The sequence below is a fragment of the Alligator mississippiensis genome, chromosome 10 (genome assembly GCF_030867095.1).
Source record: "Alligator mississippiensis isolate rAllMis1 chromosome 10, rAllMis1, whole genome shotgun sequence".
Taxonomy (NCBI): Eukaryota; Metazoa; Chordata; order Crocodylia; family Alligatoridae; genus Alligator; species Alligator mississippiensis.
The window spans coordinates 14,732,578-14,745,757 of NC_081833.1; the positions used below are offsets into that span (position 1 = coordinate 14,732,578).

The window sequence follows — 13,180 nt, forward strand, 5'->3', positions numbered from 1 at the left end:
TTCCTTCAGTGCCTGTGGATGGAGGTCATCCGGGCCTGCTGACTTGTACCCATCCAGCCCCTCTAAGTGCTTGTTAACTAAGTCAGCACTAACCATTGGCAGTCTAGTGCCTCCCAGACATCTATGTTCAAGTTGGGGGAATTGTCCCGACCAGTACTTAGGAATACTGAAGTGAAGAACTCATTGAAGAGCTTTGCCTTTTTCCCCTGTGTCAGCCATCAACTGTCCTGATTTGTACTGCAGGGGCCCTGTGTTACTCTGCACCTTCCTTTTGCTTGCTGTGTATCTGTAGAAGGACTTCTTTTTGTCCTTGATTGCTGTAGCCAGCCAAAGCTCCAGTCCTGCCTTGGCCTGCCTAACTGATTCCCTGCAATAGCATGCCAGGGAGGTATATTCCTCCTTGGTGGCTGCCCCCTGCTTCCACTGCTTATACATCTCTTTTTTTGCCCCCAGTCTTTTCTGGAGTTCCCTGTTCAGCCAAGGAGGCTTTTTTGTCCCCTTGCCCCCTTTCCTGCGTAAGGGGATAGACTCCTTTTGTGCCCCAAGGATCACACTCCCTTGAGAAACCGCCAACCCTCCTGGACCCCCATTTGCTTGATGTTCTTTGAGTTCAGCCACCTCACTAACTAGCTTTCTAAGTTTACTAAAACTGTCCCTTCTGAAGTCTAACACTTTAGCCTTGCTGATTATTTTTCCTACTCTCCGCTGGATTGTGAAAGTGACCATCATTTGGTCAAAATCTCCCAGGCTACTGTGTACTCACAAGCAACCCAGGACATCATCCCCTGTTGCTAAGCCCAGGTCTAGCAACCCTGGTGGGACTGGACACCTCCCGGGTTAGGGGGAGGTCCTGCTCGCAGTTTAAGAACCTACTTGAGCAGCTGGTTTTGGCTGTCTGCTCCTCCCAGCAGATGTCTGGGTAATTTAGGTCCTCCGTGACCACCGCCTCTCTCGCCTGAATGGCCTCTGAGAGCTGCCTGGAGAATACCAGGTCTAGCTCATCCTGATGCGGAGGTCTGTAGTAGACCACCACTACCAAGTCCTTTTCCCCTGGTCCCCCATGTATCCTGCCCCACAGTACCTCGGTATTCCCCTCCTCCACCCCTGCCTTGTTCATGGAAGATGTGTACTGCTCCCTAACAGAGAGCTACACCCCCTGTACAAAACTTGTCTGATTGTAGCTTCGATATCCAGTAACAAATCAACCTAAGGGATCCTGCTTCTAAAGAATCAACCACTTGGGGTTATTTGCTATTTTAGTTAATGACATGCCTTTTTAATAGAGATACAATAGATTATCTTATTATCGAGCAGTTACTGTACCAAAATAGTGGTACGTATTTGAATAAACACGCCCTTTATGACGCGTGAGTCCTCCGGGGGCGGGGCGCTAGCGTCACGCAGCGCCTCGCAGGGGGCCACAGGCCACGTTCCCGCATCCCGCCCACAGCCTGGCCATTGGCTGCATTGGTGTGTTAGCATGTGAACAAGCTGAGTGGCTCAACTGCCTGTCTCTCACGCCCGCTCTCTCCCACCATTGGCTACTGCACGAGTCAGGGGCGGAGCAAAGCTCGCAGTCGAGCACCAGCGGATCCTTCTGAACCTTTGTCAGCTGCCGCCGAGCAAACGAGGTCTGTCGCAAGCTCCCTGGCCATTGGCTCCGGCTGCGCTGTCTGTCAAGCGTCTCTGCGTTCTGATTGGCTCGCTGGGCTGAGGAGGCTGCGCCGAGGGGGATAGTGGCAGCAGCATGGCTGACAGCGGCGCGTGGCGGGTAAGTGGGAGCGGGTTCAGCCTCCCCCCACCCCGGTTACGTGAGCGCGGGGCGTCGCGGGCACGCGGGGTGATGCTCCGGGCCGCGCGTGTCTGGGGCGGGGAGCACATGAGACCGCCGCGCAGCGCAGCCAGCTGTCACCCGCCGCCGGGCCGGGCCGGGCCTGCCCAGCTCGGAGATCGCTCAGCTTCCAGGGCAGAGGTTGGTCCTCGGTCCAGAGATCTGTGGGCGCCGCTACACGTTACATCCATCGCCCAATGCAGTGCTCAGTCGTGCAGTAAATGTAGACCAGCCGCATGCACCGAGTCATCGTCACCGGGTAAAAATGACCCTCCCGCTTTATAATAAAGAGAGCGACCAGCTAGAGCCAGCGCTTGAAATGGTGTAAGAGCTCGAGAGCCAGTTTCCATCCTGCTTTCATTGGAGCAGGGCCCCAGTTGAGGCCACAAATCGGGGTGCGGGGGGGATTGTTTTCTCCTCACCTCGTGTCTTTTTAAACGTACAGCAGCTTCACGCTTTCTTGCCAGCCGCCACGAGCCTGTAACGATTATTGGTCCGAATGGAAACACTGCAAGGGCATCCAAAACCTCTTCCATCACTACTACACGTTCGGAGAGGTGCCTTCCTGCGCTCAGTGGAAAACGGACTACAAGGACTGCAGAGAGTGGGAGAAAAACAAGAGTGCACACGCTAAGGTACAGGGAACACCCAAGGGGAAGCTGTATTAAATACTCACCTGGAAATCAAATTGCACATTCAACTCAAGTGAGCCTTTCACCATCTCACACGCCATCTCACTTCCACACCCATGAAAAGGCTGTTTTCCTCACTTGTCAGCAATAAGTCATTGCCCTGCTAGAGCAACCCAAAATATTTCAAGCTTAGTTTAATAAAAGAACAGGCCTTCTCCACAGTTGTAAAGCCCTGAATGAAGATTTTAAAAATTGTTACTACTATTAATGTGGATGTGTGAGAGTTCTGGGAAGTGGGACTAATCGCTGCTTTTAGAAATTTTACAGGTCTTTAAAAATAATTAAATTATGAACTCAAAATGCTTGCAACTGTCTCTTGCAACCTAGAACTTTTTTCAAATGTTAGCCAGATTCAGAACAGTAGGAGGGAAAGTACCTTTTTGCCACTCCCCATTAAGTGTTACCACCAAAATTAAACAACCTTTGTCATGCTGACTATAGCACCTTCTTAAAAATCTCTCCCTTGGTCCTTATCTACGTCCATATCTACTGCAGGAGCAACAGCAAGCACGATCATGTCATAAGTCAAGTTTTTGTGCCATGTCTTCATTGTCACATTACCATTGCAATCAGCTTTCATTGTAGCATGACCACTTTTGTTCCACTTTGTATTATATGTTCACAGGTAAGAAATACCATGGTCTGTGCGAGTAGTTGATGTTTTAAAGGGTGCTTTGAAGATGAAACAGGATGTGTGGAGTATCGTTTTGTCATGCATTTTAGGAATCTCTCTGTAAGAGTGAAAGAGCCCGGATTCTGGAGAAACAGAAACATGCTCCTGTGTGGAAGCTGAGAAAAGATCCGCCAGCTGATTGGTACCTTCCACTTCGTGAAGACAAAACAGAGTAGTAATAGTAATAGCCGTGTTTGGTCCTTTCATAACGGAAGACGAGAAAGGTTCATGCAGTCTTTTCCACTGAGAGATGCAGAAGCTACAAAACTCTAGCATCTGATCAAGTCACGTCAGCTTATTTTTGTTCCCATTGGCCAACCACTTGACTAGTACCCAGTTTGGAGTACATTTAATGTTTTTTAACACATCTTCCTGAGATGTATTTAAGGGTACAGTAAGGGTGGCAAACACCAAAGATGCAGCAGATGTGCGTTTTGCTCTGGTGAAATTTTTCTTAGGTGGTGTTATGTTTTTTGTAAACGAGTTTGCTGAAATATTAAAAGCAACCATAAAAATAAAATTGTAAATGGCATCCACAGATAAGTCTGTTGTGGTCTTAAGCAAATGTAGTTAAAAGTAGAATCTCTTATCACATTATTCATTAGCCATACAGCATTTTTTATTTTTCACTTTCTTGCAATATTAATTTTATCTGTTTTTTTCCCCACTGTATCAATTTTCCCTTTCATATGCACCCATACACACCTCAAAAATCCAAATGGAACTTAAAGGAGAAACTGAAACTTTTCTTCTTCCTACAGACTGACACAATTGTTTCAACAATCCTTCCTCATATCATGATTATATCTCAAGAGTTGTGGTTAGAGCAGAGAACAGCTACCAAGGAACAGATAAAAGAAAAAGATTCCATAAATATGTTTTAAAAAATAAAACCCTTCCTAACCTGCTGTTATGTGACAAATACAAAAATCCATACCTAGTTTACTTAGTTTTTATTGGACATTTTATTAGCAAGATGGCTAATTCTAAGAAAGAAAGTGGGCAGGGAAAGGTGGAAATTTAATTTTCTGTGAGGATTTCCTGACAACCATGTTAATCATAATTTTTGACATAGCAAAACAGACAGTTTAGTTTAATCCCGTTGTGTCTTTTAATAAACTAAGCATCTGCTGCCAGCCTAATGGTGAACTCTCCCCATCTCATTGTGTGTACACCTTGGTGACATCATTGCATTTCCCATCAGGAGCTTCATAGCCAGGAGCTGGTGGTGTGTAACTCGGTCCCTCTCTCTCAAAAGGAAACAGTCCCACATCTCTCCTTATTGCTGCTTGGTAAAGTTCTTCTGATTCCAGACGCAGTTCCCTTAGTGCTTCCTCCTGGGCTGCTACAAGCATGGTAACTGTTTTCATCTCTGCCTTGTGCTGTTTTTGCTTGTACAGGGTCCATTTCTTCATTAGTAGGGCACGTCTCTCGCTCTCCTCAAAGGACAGCGGGGAGGCACTTCGGACCCTGGCAGATATCAAAGAAAGTAACAATTTTTAACAAACAAACTGCTCCCATTCCCAAAACTAAAGAGCATTTAATAAAAATCACAGGTGAGCTTGTAGGAAGTCAAGTTGACCCAGTAACCACAGTAGCTGTGTTAATTTACATAAAAGTGCTTTATAATCGTACAGTAAAAGATTGTAACAGGAAATTCAACTTATCCAAGGTACTTTGTTTTGTTTTTTTAAACAGAGAAGACACAAATGCTATTTCACTAGGCTGATAAATTTTGCAAGATTCCTTTACAAACATTAATTAGACTGATGTACCAGCGCAAGGCAATTATTTTCCCTTCTGAGAGAAACAGTGCAAATTCAAGACAAACTCTGAAAAAATGCACATCCTCCACCCAGAACTACAATTCTACTTCCATTAGAAAGACAGAACAGTGCTTCAAAATTGGGCAGAAAGAAAAAAAAGCTGAAACTTGAAAGTGACAACTTTCTCAATCCTTTAGCAGTTTATCACCATGCTGTTACCCATAGATAAAAGCCAGGGTAGCTCATGGATGAGTAGCATCACCTCCAAAATTTGCTTCCACCTCTACCTCTCCTGTTCATTATCAACTCTGGAGGGAAAGTGGACAGTTTTCTGTACCTGGTGCTCTCCAAATATTTGCTTGGTGTTATGAAGTCCTCAATGGGAATCAGTTCTGGGATAGCTTTCTCCAACTTTCTTATCTTCTTTTTCAAACGCTCCCTTGCCCGTTGCTCTCTTTTTGGATCCATCTTCTTCTTTTTCCTTAGGGGCTCTGCTCTAATGGAAAAAAAAAATTAAAAATTCTGTATCTTTGCATATTCATGAACTAGCAATAACTTTTATTTCTACATTGTACTGTTGCCCAAGGAAGTTTTAGAAAAATAAAACTGTTTATAGACAACAGATCACAGGACATAGGTTTTAGTGAAGCTGAGGAGCTGGATTAAAGTCAGGCTAGACTTGAAATTGTAAATGGCAAAGGCAAAATTATTATTTTTATTAGGCAGTGTTATGTGAGGTAAAAGCGGCAAGGGCTTTAGGACATAGGAGATTTTAGAATTTACCTGGGGTGTACTTGCCAAAATAAAACAGTACAGGCTAATGAGTTTTAAACAAGACACATTTTATGTATCAAGTTCAAGTTTGTTATTTACATGATTGACACGTTTGACACATTGATAGACTTGGTATGGCAGACCAAGTACCTTAACTCAGTGCTGCCCAACCTCTTTGCTACACAGAGTAGATGGGCAGTGCCAGGTCAACCTCTGGGCCCAGCCCCAGTGTAGCAACACTCAGCTTGGAAATTGGGCAGCAGGGGAGGGATGTCAGTGTTAATTGCCACCGCACCCTCACTGCCATATTTCTGGGCCAGTGAGCAGCCCTGTGGGGTGCATGATGTGGATCTGTGGGCCACATTTATCCTGCAGGTTAAGCTCTTCCAGCGGGGCTGGAGGATAAACTGGTGGAAGTGAAGCACCCTTGGCTCAACCAATAATAAAACAGCATAAAAAGAGGTATTATTTTGGGAGCAGAGTCTCCTATCCAAAGGGCATCCCAGCAGCCTATGGGATCCTACATTCAACTGCTCCCTGCTTGAGCTGCCCGAATATTAACCATGCTTTACCAACCAGATCTGGCTCTTCCCAACCACACTGGGATCAGACGCACCTCTGAACCTGTATGGATTTACCTACGTTGAATTTAAAAAATACTCCAATAACAAGGAAAGGCAAGAGCACCGGAGAAGGTTTGGCGAGCGGGAGCAGTGCCCCACGGTTACCTCATGGGGATGGAGGCCTTGAACGCCAGCACCGAGGTCTGCCAGTGGCTGCCCCAGGACTGGAGGGCGCGGGACGGCGGCGAGCTGCGGGGAAGAGAGCAGGTGGTCAGTGCGAGTCGGGCAGGGCGCTGGTCCGGCTCGGGGAGCCTCGCTGGAGACCGGGGGGGGGGCCTCCACGGGGACACCCTGGCAGGGAAGTGCTCTGCGCGGAGGGGGGGGGGGGGCAGAGGTGGCTCTGAGGGGCAGGTCCCCTGTCGCCCCCCTCCAGGCCCGAGGCTCAGAGCAGCCCGTCCCACGGGGGAATTCACTGCCGCCCGCGGCCCACCTGAGCGCGGAGCCGGCCGCTGCACCCCACGCTGAGCGGAGCAGCCTGGCGGCCCACATGGCCCGTGCGCGGGCAGCGGGGTCGGCTCCGAGGTGTCCGACAGCGCCGTGGCCGCGGCGTCCGCCCCGCAAACGCGGCCGGCTGCAAACCCGCTCCCCCGCGCCGAGGTTCCGCGCCGGCCACAGCGCCCCTGTCGGCGGGAGGGACGCAACGCGCGCGGCGGGGCCGCCTGGGGACAGACACCCCGTGCCCCGCACTGCTCCAGAGCAGGCCTCTGCGCGCCCTGGCCCGGCTCCTTCCCCCGTGCCCGCCGGGTGTCCCTCGGGCGGGGCCTGGATGTCCAGCAGCGCTGGAAGAGCCTGGCACTGTGCCTTGTCCTCTTCACTCCCTTCCCAGGCCTCTCCCTTTCCTGGAGGCTGCCCTGGCCATCAGGCAGGTGCCACAAGCTTCCCACACGCAGGAAAGAGGGAGCCATAAAGGCCCGTGGCAGCAGCCGTGCTGGGGAAGCCACTAGCGGAGGATGCTTTGGATGAAACAGGAAACGGGCTTGGTTTGAAACTGGACGGGCGCACGCTGGGTCCTGGAAACCGAATCCGAGCGGGCCCAGGTGTCGGCAACTGCAGGCACCAGCCTGGGCCGAAACCTCGATTTGCTGGGGGAAATGAAGGCGCTTCTGGCAGTGCTTGTGTCTGAGCACGTCCTTTGGGCAACGGGGGGGGAGGACGTGCTTTGAAAACCCTAGGCCGTGCGGGACCGAGCCAGCAACGCACAGACAGCCCCGGGTCTGGCTACGCCGGTCCCCTCCCTCGCTTGCTCGCCGCTCAGAGCACGAGCGGGGGACGCTTCGCTTACTGTATCCGCATACCCGTATCTGTAAGGATTTATACGCATATCTATGTAGAGTCTTGCTGAATCGCTTATTCTCTTATCTGAATATATAGACTGATAGATATACCGACCGACCGACCGGCTGCGATCGAGCGCCTGACCGACCGATCGAGATGGATCACTTGGCATAGGTCAATAGCTTGATCGATTGGCACCGCTCGATTGCTCAACACAGCTCGATCGACCCACAGCTAGACACCGCTCGACTGGTCGAACACGGCTCGCTCGGTCGACTGAACGGACACGGCTCGCTTGGCCGATCCATCGATGGAATCGGCATGGCTCGGGCGATCGACCGACATGCTTTGAGTGATCGACCAACTGACCAACATGCCCCGATCAGTCGATCGATCGATCCACATGGCTCGATTGGTCATCCATGGAGATATAATTCAGATAAGAGAGTAAGTGATTCAGCAGAGAGTACAGGGGTCTGGGTTGTAGCTGTGCGGGTCTAAGGGCCGAAGTATCTGTCAGTGTCTGGGCTGCATCCCTCGCTCAGTAGGAGAAATCCCATTCCCCCTTCCTGGCTGTGCTGACGTCAAGGCGAGCTTTGCCCCGGCTGCACGGGGCGCGCTCCTCCCCGCCGTGCCGCGCGGGGCCCCCGAGCGCAGCCCCCCGCGCAGGAGTGCCCGCGGGCTCGAGGGGCAGCTCCACCCAGGCTGAGCCCGCGCAGGGGCGGCCGCCCGCCCGCAGCCTCCGGGCCCTGCCGCATCCTCCCCGCAGGGAGCGCTCGGGCCCGGCGCGCCTGGGCGCGTGTTTCCGCCCGGGCCCTCATCCTCCGCCCCCCGCCCGCACGCACGCAGCGCACGCGGAGCCGGCTCGGGCGGCTGTTTCCCGCCGGGCCGCTTAGGCGGTTGCCCGGCGCTGACTTCCGGCGTTGCCGGGGAGCCGCTGGGAGCCGAGCGGGGGATGCGGCCGGGCGGCGGCGGCCGGGGCAGGGCCGGGGGCAGGGGCCGGGGCCGGGGCCGGGGCGGGCGCGCGGCCGGGGCATGGCGCGGCGCTGAGCGGGCTGCGGCCGGCGGAGGGCGCGGGCAGCGGGAGCCCATGGCCGCCGGGCGCCGCTGAGCCGAGCCGCAGCCTCGCGGAGCCGCCCCGCAGCCGGCGGCGGAGTCAGCCCGGCCGCAGCCCGCGCGCCCTGGGCTCCCGGCGGCGGCGGCGGCGGCGGCGCGGGACGATGAAGCTCCTGAAGCCGACCTGGGTCAACCACAATGGTGAGCGCGCGTGTGCACCTGCGGCGCCGGGCGTGCAACGCCGTGGTGGTGCTGCGTGTGGATGGATGCGTGTGCAACCCTGCGGGCGCGTGCGGATGTGCGGCTGAGCGTGGCGGCACGCGGGTGCTTGCGGCCGTGCGACTGGCAAGCGTGGCGGAGCGCGTGTGCGACTAGCTGGCGTGTGAGTGTAGGGCGTGTGGCTCCCTGCCGCCGTCGGAGCCCCGCGGGCTTCCGAAGTTAAAAATCGCTGGCTGTGGCGGTCGGCGGTGACGGCTGCCGAGGAGCCGAGCGCCGCCGTGAAACCGAGTTAAGAGCCTCCTGCTGCTGCTCGCCCACCTGCCAGCCTGGTTGGCATTGCCTTCCCTCCCTGCCTGATCACACGTAGCTGTTACAAGTGGCCCCCAAACGACATCTGGCTTTAGGAGCTGCAGGACTGTAACGGCCCCTCGGCCTTCGACAGAGCGGGTTTGCTGAAAGCAAGGTAACGACGGTTCGTTTGCCTGCGAACCAGCCCGGCTTCTCTTGGGGAACCACGGCTCTTTTTTTTTTAGGTCTGGTAGGCTGAAGGAATTGATGTAAGTTGTTCTCCAAAGTTGTGCGATGAAAGTGCAGCTAGAGAAACCAGGCTTCTGTAATCCAGTTTGGCTGGGGACTGTGCCTTGCCCAAGTGTTTGCTGGGACACCTGTGAGCTGTCTGTCTTCTGCTGGGGTGTGTGAGAAGAGGGAGTCCCGTTGAGTGATTCCTGCCTCTTACCATGCAGAAGAAACGGCGCTGTCTTTTGGGTAACAGTCCTGGTGACACTTCACGTTCAGGAGATTGCTTGCCAGAGCTAAAAGAATATAACCGAAGGCAACCAGTTATGGATGTTTTGGTAGCAGTGGAGTGATATTGTAGCTGTGATGGTCCAGAAAATACATGAGGCAAGAGTTTTTGTGAGTGATATCTTTTAATGGACTGACTGCACGGTTAGGATAGACTTATTTCAGTTTTCAAATGCAGTACAGTCCTCTTCAGATTCTTGGCTTTCCCACTGAGTAGTGAAAAGATCTGGTAGTCAGGGGAAGACTGAGCTGCTTATGTTTCTTCATTGCAAATTGCATTTATCTGAATGCTAATCAAAAAGAAGACTAAGGGTTTAAACCAGGCATCGTTTGTGCAGGAAGAATGAAGACTTCTGCACTCCGCTCTGCCAGTGCACCCCCAGCTTGTTCTGGGCTTGTGGGGAAATGTACCGAAGAAGTGGGTCTAACTTGAGTCTGCCAAAGTCGCTTCATTTGTTTTGCTTTGAGGTTTTATATTTTATATTCACCTTCCACGTTTGGGTTCCCAAAACTGATAGGCTGTTGCACTAGCTCATTGACTCTCTACTACATTGTTGTAGAAAAAGATTATTACCACACAGCAGGTCACTTTTAACGCGTCTTGTATACTGCTCTTGTAATTACAAGTCGTAGAGGTTTGTGACGTAAGAGACATCTGACGTTCAGGAGGAAAGTGCTTCCAGTGAGATAAACACATTTGCAGAGAAATGTTGTAATTCTTGCCAGGATATTGTTTAAAATGCCAAATACTATTAGTGACTAATAATTTATTTTTAAACTTGCCTCTTATCAGTAGGCAAAAGAAGCAAATTAAAGTAATATGTGTTGTTACAGAAGTAGTCTCAAGTGGAACAAATTTCATGTGAAGAGTTAATTTTGAACGTTCAAGTTCTGCTCATATACAGAGATGCTTTATTTAAGTAATTTGTTCAGCATACACCTTTATTTTGACAGATAAATTTATTTCCTCCTATAAACTTCTAGAAGCTTCAGCTCATTTCTTCTAGATGACTTGTATCCATAGTAAACTAAGTATTATTCAAGCTGGATAGTTTTGCTGCACGGCTAAAAGCCACAGACATTCTTAAAGTTAGCTTACTTCATAGTTTATTTTCTTTTAGCTGAATGAGTATAGACCAGAGTCAAACTTTCTGTTTTGTGAAGAATAAGTACAGATCTTACAAACATGCGCGCACTTTCATTTTACTGTTTGAGTAGTCAATGCATGAACACATGTAAAGACTGCATGGAGCCAAAAAAGTGAAAGTGCAGTGCTCTGAGATGCGCTTGTCTTTATTTCTACTTGGCTAATGTAAAACAAGCATAGCATTTAAGACTTGATCTTGCAGCTAGCTTCATGTGGGATGACTGTGTGCTTGTCTGGATCTACAGTGCAGTCCCTGGAAGCCTCTTTGTGAGGACCTATTTGCAAACACGTGGCCTAAGTCTTTCCATGTTGATGATATTAAGTCTCTGTCAGTAGCTTACAGGTGATATGTGGCACAGTGGAGAAAGCACTGGTCTGGGACTCAAGAGATCTGAGATCCTTTCCTGCATCTGGCATAGGCTGCTTGGGGATGAGCTTGGCCAAGTCACATCGCCTCCGTGCCTCAGTTTTACCATTGGCAAAATGGGGGTGTTGATATTGGGATTCCTTTGTAAATTGCTATGAGAACTGCTGATGAAAAGTACAGTGCTGTTATCATCAAATGTATGGGATTCAGGTTGACACTTGGTGAAATACATTTTTAGTGTAGTTGTGTTGTTTAATATATCATGTTTCTCATCCTTCAACACATATACAAGTAATCCTCATTAAGTTTAATGGGATTACTTGTGTGCATTGGAGTTTGCCTGTTAGGGGCACAGCTGGTTCTTTTTGTATACATCTGAAACCTGAGGTGAATGTTTTTAATGTTCCCTTTCCTGCCAATAGAAGAGTTTCTGCCACAGCAGTTTTTAGGGAACAAGGCACCAAAAATCAAACATGGGTTTTCAACATAGTGCAAAGTACTAACATTTAACCCCTTCTTCCCTGCACTTCAGGGGTTTTACGTTATTGAATAGACTAAAAGAACTTTAATGTTTTTAATGCAGTAGACCTGCATTGGGATCTGATTTCCTCTCAAAGACATCTACTTCTGTTTTGTAATACATCTGGGAGTCCTGTAGCATTCAACTGAGATACAGTCTGTTTACTGTAAGAGCACTTGATATAGCTAGACACTACGGGATTTCATCCCACCGAGTTACTAAACATTGCCTTATCTGAGCTCTTATCAGAGCAGCGTGGTATATTTCTTCCTTTAATGCGTTTTCTCTCATAGGCTTTTCACATTCTTTATATGTATCTACTCTAGTTCTTTTGTAAGTGTCTATCATTCTGCAGTTTTCCCTTTTTCTTTTTTGTTTTCTTCCCCCTTTTCCTAAAATCTCTGCCATTTTTACCTGGCTTGGAGGGTAGGGAACATTATAATTTAAACAAGGGATGGGCAAAATCTGGCTTGCGGGCCACATCTGACCCACCAGGGGATTTTACTTGGCCTATGGTGGGTCCCTCAGCCCTGCCCAGCCCAGACTTGGAGGGCAGCCTGGGCCAAGGTGTGGACAGCCAGTTCTGCTACCCCTGGGCATGCAGTAGAGCTGGGGCAGCGCGGTGGCTGGACTCCCCTTCCCAGGAGCCACGGTAGTGGCAGCTGCCAGTGTCGCTGCTACCACCAGACATGGCTTCACTGCCTAGCCACCCCAGCCCATCCACCTGCACCCACTGCTGGGAGTGCTGGATGGAGTGAGTGTTTGGGTCTCTGTGGATACTGGCAGGGCACACTTGGCCAGGTGGATGGGATGGGTCAGTGGGTGGGTGGGAAGCAGTATCTGGAAGCGGGACGGGCAGATGGGGAGCAGTGTCCAGGAGCAGGCTGGGCAGGTGGGGCCAGGACTGGGATCAGGATTGCAAGATGGTGACAATGCAGAGCTGGGCCTTGGAGCAAAGCAGTAATCCACTTCCCACCTGACGTGATAACATGGCTGCAAAGTGGAACAGCCCAGCAGTGCCGAACAGCCTAATCCAGTCACAATGTGTTGGGGCCACACTGTGCTGCTTGGCCATGCTGCTCCACAGCCATGCTACTGGGGTAGCCCACATGCACCTGTGCTGGGGCAGGGGCAGTGGGGGCCAGGTCATGGGCATATGCTCTGCCCCCCTCCTGGGTTGGGCGGGTCATGATCCGTCATGTGGGGACCAGATTAAGGCTCTGCCCCAGGCCCCAACCCTGCTCTGTGACCACCCCACAGTCCCAATCCCGGCCCCAGCCCTGCCCCACCTGTCCCGCTCCCAGACATCAGTCCCCACCTGCCCACAGTCCCATCTCATCCACCCGGCTGAGCATGCCCTGCCCGTGGGGGCCACTTAGGGAGTTTTGGTGACCTGTTGTGGGGGGGTGGAGGGGGCCCACAACAACTCACCA

At 51.0% G+C, this 13,180-nt stretch overlaps 3 protein-coding genes across 3 annotated transcripts in view; 2 read left to right on the forward strand and 1 right to left on the reverse strand.

The window, feature by feature from the left end:
* The first annotated feature begins 1,687 nt into the window (after nucleotides 1-1,687).
* On the forward strand, nucleotides 1,688-3,739 carry C10H22orf39 (chromosome 10 C22orf39 homolog). Its single transcript, XM_014598535.3, has 3 exons — nucleotides 1,688-1,771; nucleotides 2,299-2,466; nucleotides 3,247-3,739. Exons 1-3 carry the CDS (start codon nucleotides 1,748-1,750, stop codon nucleotides 3,370-3,372), a joined length of 318 nt encoding a protein of 105 aa, XP_014454021.1. The 5' UTR covers nucleotides 1,688-1,747; the 3' UTR covers nucleotides 3,373-3,739.
* Nucleotides 3,740-4,132: 393 nt separating this feature from the next.
* On the reverse strand, nucleotides 4,133-6,926 carry MRPL40 (mitochondrial ribosomal protein L40). The gene is made up of 4 exons (XM_019486589.2): nucleotides 6,790-6,926; nucleotides 6,465-6,548; nucleotides 5,300-5,458; nucleotides 4,133-4,666 (listed from the first exon to the last, which is right to left on the reverse strand). The coding sequence occupies exons 1-4, from the start codon at nucleotides 6,846-6,848 to the stop codon at nucleotides 4,357-4,359; spliced, it is 612 nt and encodes a 203-aa protein (XP_019342134.1). The 5' UTR covers nucleotides 6,849-6,926; the 3' UTR covers nucleotides 4,133-4,356.
* Nucleotides 6,927-8,656: 1,730 nt separating this feature from the next.
* The window catches only part of LOC102573332 (protein HIRA), a 57,898-nt gene continuing 53,374 nt past the window's right edge, over nucleotides 8,657-13,180 (forward strand). Inside the window, exon 1 of the mRNA XM_019486588.2 lies at nucleotides 8,657-8,891. Within this exon, the coding sequence (XP_019342133.1) occupies nucleotides 8,855-8,891 (37 nt within the window). The 5' untranslated portion in view covers nucleotides 8,657-8,854. The remainder of the gene's footprint in view (nucleotides 8,892-13,180) is intronic.

Excerpts from the sequence above, each read along its gene's own strand:
- C10H22orf39 (XM_014598535.3), top strand. The coding sequence starts at position 1,748 with ATGGCTGACAGCGGCGCGTGGCGG. Across the intron at positions 1,772-2,298 it reads CTGACAGCGGCGCGTGGCGG|CCGCCACGAGCCTGTAACGA; the intron begins GTAAGTGGGAGC and ends CTTTCTTGCCAG. Across the intron at positions 2,467-3,246 it reads ACAAGAGTGCACACGCTAAG|GAATCTCTCTGTAAGAGTGA; the intron begins GTACAGGGAACA and ends CATGCATTTTAG.
- MRPL40 (XM_019486589.2), bottom strand. The coding sequence starts at position 6,848 with ATGTGGGCCGCCAGGCTGCTCCGCTCAGCGTGGGGTGCAGCGGCCGGC. Across the intron at positions 5,459-6,464 it reads AAGGCCTCCATCCCCATGAG|AGCAGAGCCCCTAAGGAAAA; the intron begins GTAACCGTGGGG and ends TTTTTCCATTAG. Across the intron at positions 4,667-5,299 it reads AAATATTTGGAGAGCACCAG|GGTCCGAAGTGCCTCCCCGC; the intron begins GTACAGAAAACT and ends GATATCTGCCAG.